Raw genomic sequence first — 21,232 nt, forward strand, 5'->3', positions numbered from 1 at the left:
TGCATGCGTTACCCAGTCGAGCGCCACCAGGAAGAGAAGGGATGATAGTAAACATCCCTCTCTGACACCAGTGATTACCTGGAGCTCCTCTGACAGACTCCCATCATGGATAACTTGACACGAGAGGCCACCATGAAGCTTTTTAATGATATTCACCACTGTGTCGACGGATGTTCCGTATTGACGCTCTGTCTGCACCATCAAAGGTCAATGAAGCAGACGTCAAGTGGAGCCTGCCATTCTATTGTCTGTTCAACAATGATCCTCAGTGTGGCAATCTGGTCAGAACAGGATCTGTCCTCCCTGAAGCCTGCTTGTTCGTCTCGAAGTCTCCTGTCACCCGTTCCAAGATAATTCTTGCAAAAATTTGTTGGGGATGGACAACAGTGTGATCCCCCTCCACTTATCACACTGTGAAAGATCTCCACTTTTGGGCAATCTATGAAGATTTTAGAATGTTTGCTTCTCAAAGCTCAGCTGGTAACCACTGTACTTGTACCTTACTCAGTAAAGCAGACGTGATGTGGTCATAACCCCGATGAATTGCTTGTGATCTCTTGGCGCTCACTGTAGCGCTCCACGTTTCCGCTTGGCCTTCCCGAGTCACAGGACTCACACGGCTCTGGAACGCCTTCTTCACGCTTCACAAAAGTTTTTTTGAGTACTCCACTGTAAACCGCTCTACTTTTAAACAGAGTTTTATCGAATTGTGCAGGTGGTTGTCGGACATACATAAAGATACACAAAACCCTTACTTCTATCTGCTGGACTTTCTGATTTCACAGCTCTCCAAGTCACTGCTGTAAAGGTCACTGAGGGTTTGGTGGCTCTCAGGGCTCTTTCTTAATAAATGTGACTTTCCACTTTCACATGAGCAGAACTGCTAGTAAGAGCGACTCCACAAAGTTACCTGCGTGTGGCACAAGTGTGCTGTCATTCCACAGTCGTCACAAGAGAAATGGATTTAAAACCAAGAATTGGAGCTGTGCGTAAAGAGGCAATCTGACAGGCACTCAAAAGTCAGCTAAGCGACAGAAATGTCAAGAGAAAAAACGAGAGAAGGCCCCCTGCACTTGGCCGTAGACAAAAAATATGATGAGCTCTTTCTTTTCTTGTGCTCCTTTTTGTTTTTACGCACAGTCAGTTTTTAGATATTCAGTATCATCTCAGTATCATCATGGTCTGACGCACATCAGTTTCTGATTTCGGCTTTGCTCTGATGTGTTGCCGTTTTGATTTTTTTTTTCTGTTCTCCATGTTTTCTGCTTGCTGCTGGCATATTGTGCTACGGACAAAGTGCAGTGTCAGGTTAGTGTGCTCCTATCTGCACTATAAAAGAAGGCCACACAGCTAAGTGTCTGAACTTTGACCACTCAAATGAAAGGCTTGGTTAGAGTGTGAGGGGAACGAGACTGGTCTGTCATGTTGTGACTCGGATTTTCACGCAGTCATAGTAACAAAATGACAGACAAAAGAGACAACGACAACGCCAGTCTGCTGACTTTGCTGATGTTCCCGGCTCGTCTTGTGTCTAACTTCTGTCACTCGCAGAATACTTTGATTCCCCAGCTCTTACAACCTGTCCTGTGTTACAAATATACAAATATGTTCTTAAAACACGGTCTGATCCTGATCGAAGTTTCAATAACAAACAGACAGACACAGTCTGTTTTAACTAATAACATACAAGTCATTGTATTGTTTTTGTACATACTGACCACATCATTCACACATTCGGAGATGGAGGTTTGAGTCAGGAGCTGGCAAACCTCGAGTCCAATCAACGAAGCAACACTGGATTTGAGCTTTAGAGATACTTGTGACTAGAAAACTCAAAATGTTTCAGTCTTTTCTACAGTTCATGTAGAAGCATGTGCTGATGTGAAACACTCCTCGCTAAAAAGACATCTCAGAAGATCGACCATCAAGAATTGTTCTGATTTGCATGAAGCTGGAAAAAGTTACAAAGTAATTTCAGAGAGTTTAGATGTTCATCAGTCAGCATGTTAGACAAACTGGGCACCAATGAGAACATTTAGTCCTGTGGCTTCCCTCCCTAGAAGTAGGAGCCCCACCAGGATGGCTCGAAAAGTACAACGCAGAATGCCAGCACTGATGGATTTCCACTTGCCTTGATTCCGCTTTTCCATCTTTGCAATACCCTGGTGAAACCTTTCACAATGTTCATCACTGATCGCCCCAAGACTAGCAGGGAAGAAGTCCAAGTGTGAATGAAGAAAATGAATCTTTAGTGGCACGCCGCACTTTATGGTTTTGTATGCTTGAAGCCGTAAGGTTTGGTGCTCTGCAGTTGCCAAAAAACTTCAAGAGTATCTCTGAATGTGGGTGGCACGGTGGCATAGTGGGTAGCGCTGCTGCCTTGCAGTAAGGAGACCTGGGTTCGCTTCCCAGGTTCTCCCTGCGTGGAGTTTGCATGTTCTCCCCGTGTCTGCGTGGGTTTCCTCCCACAGTCCAAAGACATGCCGGTTAGGTGGATTGGCGATTCTAAATTGGCCCTAGTGTGTGTGTGTGTGTGTGTGTGTGTGTGTGTCCTGCAGTGGGTTGGCACCCTGCCCAGGATTGGCTCCAGCAGACCCCCCGTGACCCTGTGTTTGGATTAGGTGGGTTGGAAAATGGATGGGTGGTTCTCTAAATGTCTTCTGTGTGATTTCCACCGCCCCACTAGCAGATCTTCAAAGCACTTTGCCACCGATGACGTCTGATTTTTGGCTTCCTTACCCTTGACATCAGTTATTTGTGGAACCATCTGTCTCATATGATAAAATCCTTTCTGATATCTTTCTCATTTATCAATTTCTAGAAACGTTTTATCAGTCCAAGTTTTATATGAAGAGGTGGCAAAAATCTCTTTGTTGGGTCAGCAAGAGGATTACGTGTCCTTATGGAGCGAGCAGTCCGTTCTTGAGACTTTTTAGCATGGCTGACCCATTCACAAACAGGACTTGGCATATCTGAGCTTCATTCCTAGTTACAGCATCACTACTTCAAGATCACCACCGAAGTTCCAGTTGTTATACAGTTTGTGCTGTATATTTATTATATGAAAGGAAAGGAGAGTGCAATAAAACAGAACACAATTTAAAGGTGTAGTGACCAGCAGGGCAAAATCTTTGGGAAGCAAAATCCTCGGTTGTCCAACGTTGTTAGAATACTTGCCTTCCATTTGTGGATATTTTAGAAATTGCACTTGACGGTAACCTGCTATACTACATTACTACACATTTAAATGATAAGACCCTTCTCGTTTCACTGTTCGATTCCTCTACTAAAAGGTAAAAGGTGCTCCATGAAATAAAGGAGGGCGGATTGACGGAGATCTGTTACACCAGAGTGTCGAAACATCTCCTAGATTGATTTAAAAATAAACTCCTGGGGGTCACACAGAGACGAACATGAGTTTGCCTCTTTCATATCCTCCTCCCGCATTACACTGCAGATCAGCTCTGCAGAACGTGGGCATGTGTGTCGCCGAATGCCAACTGCGGCTACATCTCTGCTGCATTTGGATTTTCAAACTTCTAAGTGACTTGGCAGCTTACAAGCAGCACATTCAAGGCGCTTTTACTGAAGGTGCCCTCTGAAACGCTAGCTACATGAACAAAATGAAGAAATATGATCAAGAATGGAACGAGTATGAAGACGAGGCCTCCAGTATTATTCTAACCCTTGGCAAAAATGCACTCTTGAATGTTCGTGTGTGAGCAGCCATTAAATTCTAGGTGTCTGATTTAGACAAAGAAAAGGTAGCGACATCCCTGTGTCAGGTGGCGCCTGACAATGTGTGGTACAACGGGTGGAAGATGGGCAAGACAAAGCACTTCACAATGAAAACAACCCACACATCCGATGTGCCACCTCACGTGCCAGGAAGCACAGCTTTTATAAACTTTGCAAGTCCCAACGTTTTGTCGCAGAGAATCCTTACAATGTCTGCTGCCAGGCAGTTGTCAGACATGGTAGGCCAAAAGCCCTCTGAGCCCTTTTTCTACCCATGTCACAGCCGCACTCATTTTTCTATTCTGCATTTCCAAGTCCATGTTTTGGGTCACTTCTAGTTTGGAGTTTCAGTAATGGCAGTGTGATGGAGGTGCTGTGAGGAGTACAAAACAAGTCAACTTACCCAGTTATGGCGGCAGGGTTTGCTCCTTCCAGCTTTCGCCTGGCAAAGTTTACCTTCTGCAAGGGGTACCAGTTAATATTTTTGGTGTCAACAGTCAAGGTCCAAGTTCCTGCTTTTTTCAGCTGCTTCAACTCAAAATTCTGCGAAAGAAACACAGACAAGATACTCAAGTGCAGCCTTTCAGACTTCATTCACACGAGGCAGTGCAGGCCGGTGGCCGCGTGGTGGACCGTCCAACGCAAGGCTTTCTGCTCATACCCTGCCAATGACACATTGTGCAAACGCTGATGCACTTGAGATTTTTAGATCTACACAGGGCTCACGGAGGACACTTCAGATTTCACAAACTGGAACCTCGTGCCCATTTTCTCAAGCAGTGTATGGCACAAAGCTACGCAACATTTGGAAACGAATGCAGTGAACATGCAGATAGAAATAAAGACACAGCAGAGGCTCCAATCTGGAGAACAGGCGTAAAACAAGAACCCAGATTTGAAGGCTGACGCAGACGTGATGTATAACCGTCTTACTGCATTCCTTTCTGGACTACGTTCTGGCATGCAGGCACGCGTGCCATTTCCTCCATCTCCGCTGCTCGATAACCTCTAGATATTTTTGGCATTTATTTATCGTCGCCAGTTTTTCACATAGCTAAGCATATGTTTTTGGTATAAAGTAACCTCAAGGGAGAAAGTTAAATGATACAGCAAAGCAAGGAAAACGAATCCCTAATGAAGATAAAGAGTGTTTACACAAAATATTGGGTATAAGAAAGTACCTTCTGCTTAAATATGTTATTAAATTCTATAAGGAGTTACCAAAGCACACAAGTGTATACATAGAAGCATGTAAGCGCACAAGTTATGGATCCATTTTCTTATTCTCCTCTTGCATTTAAAGCCATGAGCACTGTGCACCTGTCCAACGGCCTTCTTTCCACGGTCACCAGAGGTTACACTTCGCCTCCCGTACATTCGTTTGTTCATTCACTTCCCACTGCTTATCCAAGACGGGGTCTTAAGAACCGAGGCCCACTTGTCCCCAGACCATCTCAGCAGGCCCTGGGCCTTCCCGGGGGTCTCCTCCTAGATGGTCGTCCCTCCAAAGGGAGGCATTTGTATTGGATGCCTGAACCGCCTCCAGTGGCTCGTCTTGATGCAGAAGGGCTGTAAATCACAGGCTCTTAAACTAGGGGTCGCAACACATTGTGGGTTGCAGGTTGACGGCTTTTTGATTGTGACTCACCATTGTATTCAATGGGAAAGAGCGTCTCGTAACGGGTTTAAGCAATCAACGCTGTTCAGTTATGAAATTTGGCAGAGATTATACAAGGGGGACCCCCCCACCAGTTATGACCTTATGACTGTTGGATGCGATTTTCCAAGAAGGAGCTGAACACCAGTCCCTCTCCCAACCGTTACACCCCAGGAGCCGACTGTCGACACGGGTCTCAAAGACACTAAGAAGGGCAAGATTGGGTCACGAGAAAAAAAAAAAACCATAACTGTAAATGACAGTGAAGAAGCGGACTCAAACGTTTTAGAGCTAATTTGGCATTTAACAAAGAGAACAAAGGCCGATTCTAAACTGAAAATGGCTTTGACTAAAGAACAATTACACTGGGACGACCAAAAGTGTGAAGAGTGCCAGGCATTCTGTGTGTCCAAATTGCCAAAGTTAAATTTATGGCCTGTTGACAGTGGTGAGTGCCAGCCCCCCACCACAGGATTCATTAGGTGACGTGTTGTTGTGCTGACTTGATTTTTTAAAGATTGCGTTAATTATAGCAGCAGCAGAAAGTAAGTAATCTCCCGCACCCCTCACCGCCCTTGGTAAGCGTGGTCTTTCATTTCCGGTGTTGCACGGTAATAGCAGACTCCCTACTGACTGCTCATTTTCTCAGCGGTCTGACATTGCTTTACCGGTTATGAGTTCTCTACTTAGCCTGACAGCAAAAGGTGGAAGAGCACAGCAGAGGATGGGAATCCATGACGGGATACACCGTAACTCCAGCAGACGTCATCGCACAGGGTGTAAACTGGCCACGGCATCCCTCAAGTGTATCACCTCTGCATTTTCCATTACAGAGACTTGTGGAGTAAGTGCCTGGCCCAGCGCTGGCCACATGGAGGAGGCAGCTTGATGGCTGAGGTCTCCAGGTCTCTAAACAAATCCAAATCATATTATGTGCTATCATCTACCTGTTAAATTCTGCTCCGTACTTGTAATATTTTTATTTTTATACTGTATTGAGGATTTGTTCTGTTCTGTGTATTGTATTGTATTATATTGGCCCCCTTCTTTTTGACACCCAACCTACCTGGTAAGGGGTCTCTCTTTGAACGGCCTTTCCCGAGGTTTCTTCCATTTTTTCCCTACTAGGTTTTTTTTGGGAGTTCTTCCTTGTCTTCTTAGAGAGTTAAGGCTGGGGGGCTGTCAAAGGCAGGGCCTGTTAAAGCCCATTGCGGCACTCCTTGTGTGAATTTGGGCTATACAAAAATAAACTGTATTGTATTGTATTGTATCCCAGCAGCATCAAGAGCAGTGCTGAAATAAACTCTAAATGGGGCACCGGTCAAGCACTGGTCAAGATCGCCAGGCAGTTGGGTCACATCCATCGTGACAGACACCAGCTGATGGAACACACACGTCTGTGAGATGGGAGCAGGTGGCAGAGTACCCAGGGAAAGAACTCAGAGGAGTGAGTGGGTTGTGTGGTAGCAGAGCTAACTACTGTGCCACAGCCACCCTTTGAAATTGTGAATTTATTTAAAATGCTGAATTTCAAATTCACGTGTTGCCGTATTTGTGTAACACACTTATTCTCGAATCCTGGCAGTACATCAAAAATTCTTGAACTCTTTCACACTGATTTTCACCGTCCAGTGTTGCTCCAACTGATAACCTCAGGTTAAGTACAGTACAGAGGGCATGATTGGCATTTGCGTATTGAGTGCAGTGCATGACTGGCATTTGCGTATAAAGTAAATCTCTATGAGACATGCTGTACTCAAGAAGAAGAAGAAGAAAAAAAAAACAAAACCTCAAATGTACTTTCCATGTGAGCAGCGCAAGAGCCCATGAGAGAGTCGGCTGGTAACCATGGGAAAAGATCAGCAGGGTGTGGCGCATACTCACCTACCGGTTCTCATCTGCTGAAAGACGAGGCTTTGTTCAAGTCATGTTTGTGTATCGACATCAGCAATGGGTGTGGAAAGGGAAGTGAAACTGACTTGAAGTACATTTCTGTCAAAGTGCTTACAAACCGGAAACGCTCATCTGGGGACCAAGCTGCCCTCGAGCCCTCTACAAACATCCTCTCTTTGCTCTTGTCTTGAACGTAAACCGTACGCAAGGGCAAAGCACAGGCTGAACAAGGCGAGCAGGCCGCGGCGTACCTCCTGCTTTAGGGATGGCATTCCTAACAAAGATGGGACTCCAGACAAGTTGAAACCCATGTGATGTCTGTTTTGGATACACAGAGACCCCAGCACAGTCTCCTAGTAACGTGGCAGACACTTGGCTTTTAAATGGTAGTCCCGGCTCTAGGCTGGTAGCATGTGCCAGAGGGTCATTAAGAAGAAGAGGCGCAGAGGACTTGCATAGAAGGGTCTCAGAATTAATATTATGCCTTGCCCAAATATGCTTTGTCATATTACTTGATGGGCGGCACGGTGGCGCAGTGGGTAGCGCTGCTGCCTCGCAGTTGGGAGACCTGGGGACCTGGGTTCGCTTCCCAGGTCCTCCCTGCGTGGCGTTTGCATGTTCTCCCCGTGTCTGCGTGGGTCTCCTCCCACAGTCCAAAGACATGCAGGTTAGGTGGATTGGCGATTCTAAATTGGCCCTAGTGTGTGCTTGGTGTGTGGGTGTGCTTGTGTGTGTCCTGCGGTGGGTTGGCGCCCTGCCTGGGATTGTTTTCTGCCTTGTGCCCTGTGTAGGCTGGGATTGGCTCCAGCAGACCCCCGTGACCCTGTGTTCGGATTCAGTGGGTTGGAAAATGGATGGATATTACTTGATATTTTCATCCAATTACAAATCACAGGCCCACAGCACAAGTGATTCTGTATTTCTGTAAGCGGAGCCTGTGACTGGCTGGGGGTCTCAGCCGCGGGGGATCGCATTGAACTTTGTAGCACACACTCCACGTTACCTATATGTGATTCCACAGACCACTCTGTTCACATACAGTTTGGACCCCGCTGTTGTCTGGTCTGGCTCCACCATCTCAGTGATGTGCAACTCCTGTCTTCTGTCTGCTTCACTCGACGGATGATTGAGAACATTTTACATCTGCCATTCTGCTCATTTATTTCTTATTCCTTAGTCAGATAATCCCAGATTTTTAGATCCTACCTCACAGTTATTCCCCTGCATTTTATTGTTAAGAAGCGTCAGCCACATGTCATTTCAAACGACAACTCGTGAAACAATATTAAAAACTACTGCCACAGGTCTGCTGGTGGAGACAAAGTTCAACTTGTGTCGGCTAAGCAAGTAAAAACTATAAAAGAACAAAGAATTGCAGTAAAGTTTATTTTATATGAGGCCATTCTACAGCAGACTTCAGTCCAAGGTGCAGCCATGGGAGTGGAAAGGGGAGCAGAGAGAGCTGCAGCACCACCTACAGTAAGTAGTATCAGTAGAAACTGCTGCTGATATACGCTGGCTAAATGGAGACATGAGGAGTGCACTTACTGTACCTTAGGCTATAGACACACAACTCCATTTTCATTTAAAAACAATCTCCGTCCATACTAGTGCTTTCACACAGTTTACGAGAGTAGCTCTATCAATGCTAGCTCTTCAAATGCACTGGGCATGCACACGTTGGCAGAAAAATCCTTGAAGGGACAGTAATGTCGCTGGCCACAATTTATCACAAAATTGTTGCAACCAGTAAATTCTTTGCCTTTGGAGTGTGCATGCAGCAGTCACGCTGTAAAAACACAATTTAGATACATACTGGTAAGCAACACTACGGGTGCCTTGGGAAGAAACCCTTCTGTGTCTGCCATGTTGGAATACGGCTGATGATGTGTTGTAATGAGCCACTCCAGGAAGGGCTACATAATAAGCAGACATCAATCAGAGCGCGATTACAGAGTCTGACTTGTTAAGATCCTCCGTGCACAGTGTTTTCAGAGGTCTTCATTTTTGGGGGTTAAAAAACCTGAGTGAGTGCATACAAAAGGCAAACATGGAGAAAATGTAGCGGTGTGCACATAGTCTTAGTGGGCCGTGTAGAAGTCTGGATGATAGCTAAGCAGCAGGCCAACGTGGCCTGGTCACGGAGCTGACTAGAAGGACATGAAATACAGAAAAGCAAAATCTTAGCAGCGCTGATCAAAAGCCACCTTCACAGAAGCCACTGCCTTCTCAATTAAGACATCACTTGTATTTTAGTATTACATTTTTATTAAGAATTTTTTATTTTTTTGCCATCATAGACAATGCCATCCATCCACATTCCAACTGTCTTACTGACTAAAGGGTTGGTGGAGAGCCCTTACCTACGTTGGCAGCACAGGGCACAAGGCAGGAGCTCACCTTGGACAGGATGCCACTGTTTTTGCACATGCAGTTCTTTTTAAATTACTCTTCTCTTGTAGTTCTGCCCACTCATTCCTAAGGCACACATGGCACAAGTGTTTCAGCAGACAACTCGTTGAGTGCCAGTCACTTGTTCTTTAGGGGGGTTGGGGGCCAACCGCTATGATAAAATTAGAGGAGACTGAGAGGAATTTGTCATATGCCCACTTTTAAAATCCGTGTATTTCTCCTTAAATGTTTAATTGGGTAAAAAATATCTCTAAGTGGGAATTCGATTTGAATTAAACGTATGTGACTGGTGTGCATGGGGTGCGACACTTAATTAGTTGAGTTGAGGATGATGAGGACGACATTAAAACCTTCAAAACAGCATTAAGTCCATTATTAATTAAAACATGTGTAATGTCAAAAAAGGATTTTCTACATTTCTGGGTGTTGTAAAAGACAGAGTGAAATCGCTGGGTGCTTTTTAACAATTGGAATGCACACGGGTTAGGGGTTAGGGTTCAAAGTCCAGCGTGTTAGCCACACTGCCAACTGCACACAAAAATGTGACGCTTACATTCAGAAGTGACAGCTGGTTAAGTCAATAAAGTCTGGTGCAGCATTTCTGGGCATAAAAGGGGCATCTGCTTCAGTAAAAGTTTCTATACTGTATGTCGTATATTCTGTATACTGTAGTACACGTCGCACCGTCTTCATCTTATCAAAGATATCAGCAAGCACAAGGCAGGAACAATCTCAGGAACTGGGCGCCAGTCCATCACAGTGTGAACACACACACGCGCACACACACAGGGAGTCAGTCCATCACAGTGTGAACACACAAACACGCACACAGTGTGAACACACACATACACAGGGTGTCAGTCCATCACAGTGTGAACACACACACTCACACACACAGGGCATCAGTCCATCACAGTGCACAGGCACACACACATACGCAAACACACACCAGTCCATCACAGTGTGAACACACATCGTGCACACACAGTGTGAACACACACACACACACACAACATGCACACACAGTGTGAACACACACACACATACGCACACACACAGGGTGTCAGTCCATCACAGTGCACACGCATACACACATACGCGAACACACACCAGTCCATCACAGTGTGAACACACACACACACACACGCGCACACACACAGGGAGTCAGTCCATCACAGTGTGAACACACACACACGCGCACACACACAGGGCGTCAGTCCATCACAGTGTGAACACACACGCGCGCGCGCGCGCACACACAGTGTGAACACACACACACGCGCACACACACAGGGCGTCAGTCCATCACAGTGTGAACACACACGCGCGCGCGCGCGCACACACAGTGTGAACACACACACACGTGCACACACACAGGGCGTCAGTCCATCACAGTGTGAACACACACATACACTCACACACACAGGGCGTCAGTCCATCACAGTGCACACGCAAACACACACCAGTCCATCACAGTGTGAACACACATCGCGCACACACAGTGTGAACACACACACACATACGCACACACACAGGGTGTCAGTCCATCACAGTGCACACGCAAACACACACCAGTCCATCACAGTGTGAACACACATCGCGCACACACAGTGTGAACACACACAGTGTGAACACACACAACATGCACACACAGTGTGAACACACACACACATACGCACACACACAGGGTGTCAGTCCATCACAGTGCACACGCATACACACATACGCGAACACACACCAGTCCATCACAGTGTGAACACACACACACACACACGCGCACACACACAGGGAGTCAGTCCATCACAGTGTGAACACACACACACGCGCACACACACAGGGCGTCAGTCCATCACAGTGTGAACACACACGCGCGCGCGCGCGCACACACAGTGTGAACACACACACACGCGCACACACACAGGGCGTCAGTCCATCACAGTGTGAACACACATGCGCGCGCGCGCGCGCACACACAGTGTGAACACACACACACGTGCACACACACAGGGCGTCAGTCCATCACAGTGTGAACACACACATACACTCACACACACAGGGCGTCAGTCCATCACAGTGCACACGCAAACACACACCAGTCCATCACAGTGTGAACACACATCGCGCACACACAGTGTGAACACACACACACATACGCACACACACAGGGTGTCAGTCCATCACAGTGCACACGCAAACACACACCAGTCCATCACAGTGTGAACACACATCGCGCACACACAGTGTGAACACACACACACACACAACATGCACACACAGTGTGAACACACACACACGCGCACACACACAGGGCGTCAGTCCATCACAGTGTGAACACACACGCGCGCGCGCGCGCACACACAGTGTGAACACACACACACGTGCACACACACAGGGCGTCAGTCCATCACAGTGTGAACACACACATACACTCACACACACAGGGCGTCAGTCCATCACAGTGCACACGCAAACACACACCAGTCCATCACAGTGTGAACACACATCGCGCACACACAGTGTGAACACACACACACATACGCACACACACAGGGTGTCAGTCCATCACAGTGCACACGCAAACACACACCAGTCCATCACAGTGTGAACACACATCGCGCACACACAGTGTGAACACACACAGTGTGAACACACACAACATGCACACACAGTGTGAACACACACACACATACGCACACACACAGGGTGTCAGTCCATCACAGTGCACACGCATACACACATACGCGAACACACACCAGTCCATCACAGTGTGAACACACACACACACACACGCGCACACACACACAGGGAGTCAGTCCATCACAGTGTGAACACACACACACGCGCACACACACAGGGCGTCAGTCCATCACAGTGTGAACACACACGCGCGCGCGCGCGCACACACAGTGTGAACACACACACACGCGCACACACACAGGGCGTCAGTCCATCACAGTGTGAACACACACGCGCGCGCACACACAGTGTGAACACACACACACGTGCACACACACAGGGCGTCAGTCCATCACAGTGTGAACACACACATACACTCACACACACAGGGCGTCAGTCCATCACAGTGCACACGCAAACACACACCAGTCCATCACAGTGTGAACACACATCGCGCACACACAGTGTGAACACACACACACATACGCACACACACAGGGTGTCAGTCCATCACAGTGCACACGCAAACACACACCAGTCCATCACAGTGTGAACACACATCGCGCACACACAGTGTGAACACACACAACATGCACACACAGTGTGAACACACACACACATACGCACACACACAGGGTGTCAGTCCATCACAGTGCACACGCATACACACATACGCGAACACACACCAGTCCATCACAGTGTGAACACACACACACATACACTCACACAGGGCGTCAGTCCATCACAGTGTGAACACACATACACACAGTGCGTCAGTCCATCAGAGTGTGAACACACACACACACCAGTCCATCATACACACACACACACACAGCGTACTCCACCTGACCAGCATGTCTGGACTGTGGGAGGTCACCTGTGCTTACTGGGGTAGAGTGCAGATTCAGAGACCCTGCTCACGATAAAGCGGGTTTAGAAAACTGATGGCTGGCCTCTCTTAGGTACAAAGCCTTGAGCAGTTTTTGAAAACACTGATGATAGTCGCTCTTCTTTACTTAAAAGAGTTATTATTTGATTTATCACTATGTGCTCTTTGCCAACTGCACAAAAAACAAACACACAAAAGAACAAATAAAATATCTTTGTAGTCCTATCATCTGTTATTGTTCTCAATGAAGCAGAAACAATTAGACAGGAGATAAGTAAACGTTCACCACACACATCAATGATTTACAAAAACTAAATAAATTAATGGAAAATGTTCAGATCAAGAATGGATAGCCAAGGCCTCACCTTCCAATCCAATGATGGCTCCTTGACAAAGACATCCATGGTGTTGAGCAGGAGGTCTGGGTCTGCTCGGTACGCTCTGAGGGAGTGGACCATGATGCTGTACAGCAGGCCCGATACGCCCATTGGCAACATGAGATTCAGCAACTGGCGTGTCAGTCGGAAGGGCATCAGTTCAGGCACAGGTAGAAACTGCAGGGGTAAGCAATAAGAAGTGGATGAGCCACCAGACAGGATTTGCTCTTACCATGTTGACAGATTTCATTACCACATTTAAGTAATACAAGTTCATAATTATCATCCTATAATAATGATAAGAACATCACAAAAGGAGGAAGAGATCTCAATGAACAGCTGGCAGGTTTATTTATTAACCATCTACAGTCTAACAAAGCACACTAATGCTGCCTTTCCAAAGCAACACAACTTCATATTTCTTTAATATCTCACATGCACTTCACTTCCTGACAGGCTCACTTTGCTGTTCTGCTACTTTGGAGACATTAGGGATGCGCCATCATGTGTGCAAAGTCTTTTTATGAGGTGCAGACATACAGTGAAGTGCAGTCAGCAAGACTTTCTAATTATTAATCATGTTTTATCAAACCAAAGCTATATTTAGATTTGTTTTTGCAGTTTATCTTCACAGTTTCTATTTTTTTGAGACTCAGACAACACAATAACTAGTTTTTGTATCCTTATCATGCCTGATAAATGGGGACACTTTGCACATCCAACATGTTCTAAAGAGAGCTGCTTTAGTGATCGAACGGCTCCATCTAAAGGACGCTCAAATTCTCAAAGGCTGATCTTCATGTTTCACACAAAGGAGACACTGAACACATGCAGCTCATGCCGGCTCCAACCTGTTTTATTCCAGCTTAAAAATTTATGAACAAAACCCGAGATACTGGATCACCCAGGCCCTTCCCAGATTCCATGATGTGATGATACAGAGCACTGGGTTCATTGGATACGTGGGTTGGTAAGTGAGAAAATGCCAGCAGGGATCTGTCAAAACCACAGCCCCTCAGTCCTGCTCGTTTCCAGTAGTTTTATCAAAATGTGTCACTCAAGGAAAAATTGTTCATTTATTACTTCTTTGGTTTTTCTTTAGAACAGCACTAATGAGAAGGTATGTATGCTGGCAGCAGCTGGAAATGACAAAAGTCAACTGTGGAAGGAAAGCTCCACTAGGCCAATGGAGAAGCCCTCATCAACAATGAAACGGCCACAATACTGATGCAATTCGGTGAGCTCTCCTGGAAAATGGAAACATTAAGGTACAAATGTCTGTGCTGATGTGCAGTATTCACAGTGCAAACGTTGTGGCTGGTAATCCATGAAAGACCCCACTGCCTCCTTTATGTGACGCCCTTCTCTGCCTAATCCACCTGCAGAGTTCTTATAGTGGAGTCAACTTCAAAACCAGTGGGCATTAGGCAGCCATCAGACCCACAAGGGAAATACAGCACGTCTACAGGCGTTCGTGAGCGCGCGCACACACACACACACAGACATGCGCACACACACAGATGCACACACACACGCGCGCACACACACACACACACAGACGTACACACACGCGCACACACACACACAGATGTGCACACACACGCACGCACATAGATGCACACACACACGCGCGCACACACAGACGTGCGCACACACGCACGCACACACACAGATGTGCACACACACGCATGCACACACAGACGTGCGCACACACACACAGACGCGCACACACACACGCGCACACACAGACGTGCACACACACACACACACACACGCGCACACTCAGACATGCACACACACACACACACACAGACGTGCACACACACACACACAGACGTGCACACACACAGACGTGCACACATGCGCACACTCAGACATGCACACACACACACACAGACGCGCACACACACACGCGCGCACACAGACGCGTGCGCACACAGACGTGCACACACGCACACACAGATGTGCACACACATAGACGCACACACACGCGCACACACACACACAGACGTGCACACACACACAGATGTGCACACACATAGACGCACACACACACACACACACACACGCACGCACACACACAGGGTCACAGAGTCGGCCGAGAGCACAAGTTCTACTCAACAAAAAAAAAAAAAACAAACCAAACACAGAAAGCACAATGATTCAAACTATCGGGAAAGTAATCAAGGAAATTCAAAAAGGAAGTAAACCTGAAGACGATATAAAAAGAGTCACACTGGCTGACTCAGACAGTAAACAATGGCAACACCCAGCAAAGCACCATCTGTTACTGCTTCAGTTTTGACATTTTTCACTTTTATTATAATTATTTTATCTTTGTCTGCAGCACATTAAACGACTGTGAGAAGGTGCCTGCAGTCATACTTACAGGATGCAAAAAATCAATTTAAAGACCGCAGCCCACATGTGTGCAAAATGTAGGGCAAAATTAATGTAAGAATAATTAATACTTTGATTTTTTACTGTTACATTTGTGGGGGTCACTTTATTAACACTTTATTCTTTACCTTCTTTTGAATTTATACGAGAAATTATATATCAAACCACAAAAAAACTGGAATGTGCTTTTGCAGGAAAATCAGCTTTATAAAAAATACATTTCCAACTGTAGAACCAAACTGTGCTTTGGTATGTAAAAGTTTTGTACAATTAGATTATTGCTTGAAATTGCAAGATGTTATTAAAACGTATTAGTGCAAAACATAAACTGAAGCCTTGAAAGATTCACAAAATAACAGCATTTTAAACATTAACATGAGCACAATCTTCTGTTCCGAAAACAACTAGTGGGACAAAGGGCAGACTCCGGTTTGCTTTTGAGGCCCTACGCACTCGTTGAGGGTCATGTGACTCCTTACTCCACATCACAGTAACACAGCGTCATGAAGCCGGCTCAGCCCTTTGCCTTAGCAGCCCAACTGGCAGACTGGTTTCTTGCCTTCACACTTCTCCATTACTTTCTCAGAGGCACAGAGATGTTACTTACCACCTAACATTCCCAAAGAGCAGAACACGCCATGGTGCTCAATTCATGAGGCTACAAATGTGAATGCACTTGCCGGCCAGAGCCACAAAGAAGAGGAAATTTGAAAGATCTGTGCTTACACAGAAAAGATCATGGATGAGATCAAAAATGGACTCCTGGTCTCCATCTTTACTCTCTTCCATGTGTGTGTGGCACTCCAATTTCTGAATCTGTACATTTCCACATAAAGGTTAAAAAAAAAAAGAAGATATTCTGCTTACATTTTATTGGCTAATGTACAGTACGTCTGTAATGGATAACGATTGTAAATACACTGGGAGTCATTGCTGCACACTTTTTGACAGTGGGTATATATTCAAAGTATTTCTCTCTTTCCAGTATAAATACGCGATAGACTCAACTGTATCCAACTACAATAAGACAATTTGTTATTTTGTCATGTAAATTTGATATTTTACACAGACTGCATGCGCTGAAAAAGAAAGACCTTCTTACATAATACACTACAGTGGCTGTCCAGGATTTTCAATCACCTGTAGCTCACAAACTGTTTGACATGAAATGTGGTACACATGTACTACGTGACGTTTACTGTCTGCTTTCAGAGAGATGATTGACCTCCAAAGTTGATCCTCTTTTTATTTTTATTTAATTGTAGAATTAACACTCGGCAGCGGCCAGCAGGGCGGCCATGCGGCACATGCGTATGGGCACCGTTCTCATCCCTACCACCTTTGACGTCACTTCCCCTACCTCTTCATATCTTAAATCATTCTTGAGGCAGATTGAAGATTTAAGTGCCAGCTTAAGTGAAAAACTGAAGAAGATGTACTAAGTGTGCTGTACATTGCTGTGTTTTATATATATATATATATATATATATATATATATATACATATATATACATACATACATACATACACACACACACACAGTGCATCCAGAAAGTATTCACAGCGCGTCACTTTTTCCACATTTTGTTATGTTACAGCCTTATTCCAAAATGGATTAAATTCATTTTTTCCTCAGAATTCCACACACAACACCCCATAATGACAACGTGAAAAAAGTTTACTTGAGGTTTTTGCAAATTTATTAAAAATAAAAAAATTGAGAAAGCACATGTACATAAGTATTCACAGCCTTTGCCATGAAGCTCGAAATTGAGCTCAGGTGCATCCTGTTTCCCCTGATCATCCTTGAGATGTTTCTGCTGCTTAATTGGAGTCCACCTGTGGTAAATTCAGTTGATTGGACATGATTTGGAAAGGCACACACCTGTCTATATAAGGTCCCACAGTTGACAGTTCATGTCAGAGCACAAACCAAGCATGAAGTCAAAGGAATTGTCTGTAGACCTCTGAGACAGGATTGTCTCGAGGCACAAATCTGGGGAAGGTTACAGAAAAATTTCTGCTGCTTTGAAGGTCCCAATGAGCACAGTGGCCTCCATCATCCGTGATTTGTACATGTGATTTCTCAGTTTTTTATTTTTAATAAAGCTGCAAAAACCTCAAGTAAACTTTTTTCACGTTGTCATTATGAGTGTTGTGTGTAGAATTCTGAAGAAAAAAATGAATTTAATCCATTTTGGAATAAGGCTGTAACATAACAAAATGTGGGAAAAGTGATGTGCCGTGAATACTTTCCAGATGCACCGTATATAATATACACGGTGTATATCAGGATTTTAAATCACCTGTAGCTCGCAAGCTGTTTGACCTCTTGACCTGAAATTTGGTACACATACACTATGTGACGTCTACTATCCGCTTTCAGAGTGATGATTAACCTCCAAAGTTACTCCTCTTTTTATTTTCTATTTTATCGCAGAATCAGCTCTTGGCAGCGCCATTCTCATCCCTACCACCTTCGCCGTCACTTCCCCCACCTCTTCATATCTTAAATCATTCCTGAGGCAGATTGAAGACTTAAGTGCCAGCTTAAGTGCAAAATTAAAGAAAATGCACTAAGTAATTACAACACAAACACTTTGACTTAATCAGTTTTAATGTGAAAGGATGTCAATGAAAGAAGAGAAGCAGCGGGCCGCTAGGGTGCAGAAAAGAAGAGCTGCTCAGGAAGCAGCAAGTGCATCAACCTCTGAGCGAACGGATGGTAAACGTACAGAGAAAGAGGATGAGAACTAGGAATGGTCAAGTCAAGTGTATTCACTGCACGCGCTGTTACTGTATAGAGTGTTCCCTTTAGCTCTATTATGGCCATATTGTTCTGCCAATTACTTTATTGCTTCCCCAAGAGACTGTACAGTTACACGGCTTGTTTTGCTGCTTCTTAATTATTCCATTAATGTCTTAGTGAGATAAAACAGTGGATGGCTGAAAATGTTATGTTCATAAATTAAAGAAACAAAGAAAGAAAGCTGTTCTCCAGATATGAACAACACTGATAACTGCAGCTACTTGTCAGATGCATAAGCACATTGTAGAGATTTGCTTTTATCTCGAGGGGTCCCATGTCTAGGAGTCGGATCAGGTGTAGGTGGCCCATAAGTGCTTCTCTTTAGCCAGAGCCTGGGGTTTTGAATTTATCGGAAAAAATCACACATACAGCTTCCAAGATCAGTTATGCTACATAATTAGTTGTAAAACTAAAGCAGAAAATCAAAAACTGAGCCCTTGTCTCTGTGCAGACATTCATGTTGTCTTTTTTAAATTGGCAGGGCAGCCTGGTGCCTTTTTCTAAGTGCTTTTTGTGAAGGGGTCTGAATAACCGCCCTCTGAACGGTTATGTTTCTGATAAAGAAAAAACAATCCTATCTGAAGATAAATCCACTCCTGATTCTGCACATATTACTGCTTTTGCGTTTATTTTTCTTTTTGTTTAATGCTTGTTTCAGCGCTTTTTAAAATAAACATGGTTTAGTTCACAGCAGAGGGATTCTTGAGGGGTTTCTAAAGCCCAATGATTTTTCTCATTTCTAAGCCAAAGTCCAGAAGAACCCATCAGACTGACCTGTTACTCTTGTTACTTGAAACTACAAAGTAGATAGAATGTCCTCAACTAAAGACGTCAGGAGCGCGTGAAGGCTGATTTATACCAAGTTTAGTATTCATCCTGCTTCACACGCTAGCGCCCTCTCACACTTTGTCTGCTCCTCTCCAGACTGGCTACAAGTAATCTCTGCGAGAGCTGTGACAAAGCTGCTCAATGTTTAACAATAAAAATGTACTAAAAAAAAAAAAAAGTGGATACTTTCTCTTCCATGTAGTGAAGAGTCAGGCAAAATGACACCTTTTACTGGCTAACTAAAAAGATTATAATATGCAAGCTTTCGAGGCGGGTGGCGCGGTGGCACAGTGGTAGCACTGCTGCCTCGCAGTAAGGAGAGCCGGGTTCACTTCCCTGGTCCTCCCTGCGTGGCGTTTGCATGTTCTCCCTGTGTCTGCGTGGGTTTCCTCCCACAGTCCAAAGACATGCAGGTTAGGTGCATTGGCGATTCTAAATTGTGTGTGTGGGTGCCCTGCAGTGGGCTGGCGCCCTGCCCGGGGTTTGTTTCCTGCCTTGTGCCCTGTGTTGGCTGGGATTGGCTCCAGCAGACCCCTGTGACCCTGTCGTTAGGATATAGCGGGTTGGATACTGGATGGATGGATGGAAGCTTTCGAGGCAACTCAGGCCCCTTCTTCAGGCAAGATGGAATCCCATGTTTTCCATGGAAACATACAAGGATGCAATTTGTATTCTCTACATGCAATCAAGATTTGGAAGAACTTACTGGTTGACAGCCAAAGGTAAGTGTTCATCTCAGGAGGACCTGCCCTGTGTGACGGTCCGATTTCCACCAGTTCTGTGAGTTGTACACTTTATAGTATAGCTGAACACTCCCAGTCTTAATCAAGAGACTCCCCGTGTTTGAAATCTATTTCTGCTATTAAAAAATGAGTGGGCTGGCCTAACACAGGGGTGTATCAGATGATGTGTAAGAGGCTGACATTTATGACTATAGGGATATGATTTAAATTTCTATCATCAGTCTAACGAAAATGAAGTGTAAAATCCCATCACGTTCATGTATACTCGTAGAAGGCAGTGATGGCTCTGGCATTGACGCCAGCTTTCAGACCGCAGTACCAAACCAGTAAATAACGGATAACTCCAAACCTCCCCGTCTTACTGAAGCCTGCCCTGTGCACCGACGAGATTGTAGCTAAACTTTGATGCCCTGTCAAGTGACAGTTTCATTTCATTTTGTTTGTAACATTTTAAAATGTGGGTTTTTGGTACTTTTCCAGTACCTGTATAGCATGCAGCCCTACCAGAAGGCCTGTGTTTCTGTAACTGTGCACTTAAACTGCACACAACGTTCACCAAATTGCTGTGAGGCTTATTTTATACAGCATGGAAAAATAAATCCTAGCAAAGGAAGCACTGCTGCTCCAGACCTTCTTTATACTGCAATATAAACATCATAAGCACATGCATATTGCAAACGTGTATGGTCCCTAGTCTAAGTGTTCTGAAACTTTTGAATGTAATTGCATTTGTTAAACAAGTCCAGCTATTCCTTTTCTAACGTGTTTATCCAGTTGAGGGTCACAGGGAGACAATACCTAACCAGGCAG

General features: G+C 45.2%; 1 protein-coding gene across 1 annotated transcript in view; it reads right to left on the bottom strand.

Moving 5' to 3' along the window:
- prkdc (protein kinase, DNA-activated, catalytic subunit) overlaps window positions 1-21,232 on the bottom strand; it is a 280,348-nt gene that overhangs the window by 8,982 nt on the left and 250,134 nt on the right. Inside the window, exons 84-85 of the mRNA XM_051928733.1 lie at window positions 13,631-13,819; window positions 4,142-4,281 (exon numbers count right to left, since the gene is read on the bottom strand). Of these exons, the coding sequence (XP_051784693.1) occupies window positions 4,142-4,281; window positions 13,631-13,819 (329 nt within the window). The remainder of the gene's footprint in view (window positions 1-4,141; window positions 4,282-13,630; window positions 13,820-21,232) is intronic.

Source organism: Erpetoichthys calabaricus, chromosome 6, assembly GCF_900747795.2.
Source record: "Erpetoichthys calabaricus chromosome 6, fErpCal1.3, whole genome shotgun sequence".
NCBI classification, from domain to species: Eukaryota; Metazoa; Chordata; class Cladistia; order Polypteriformes; family Polypteridae; genus Erpetoichthys; species Erpetoichthys calabaricus.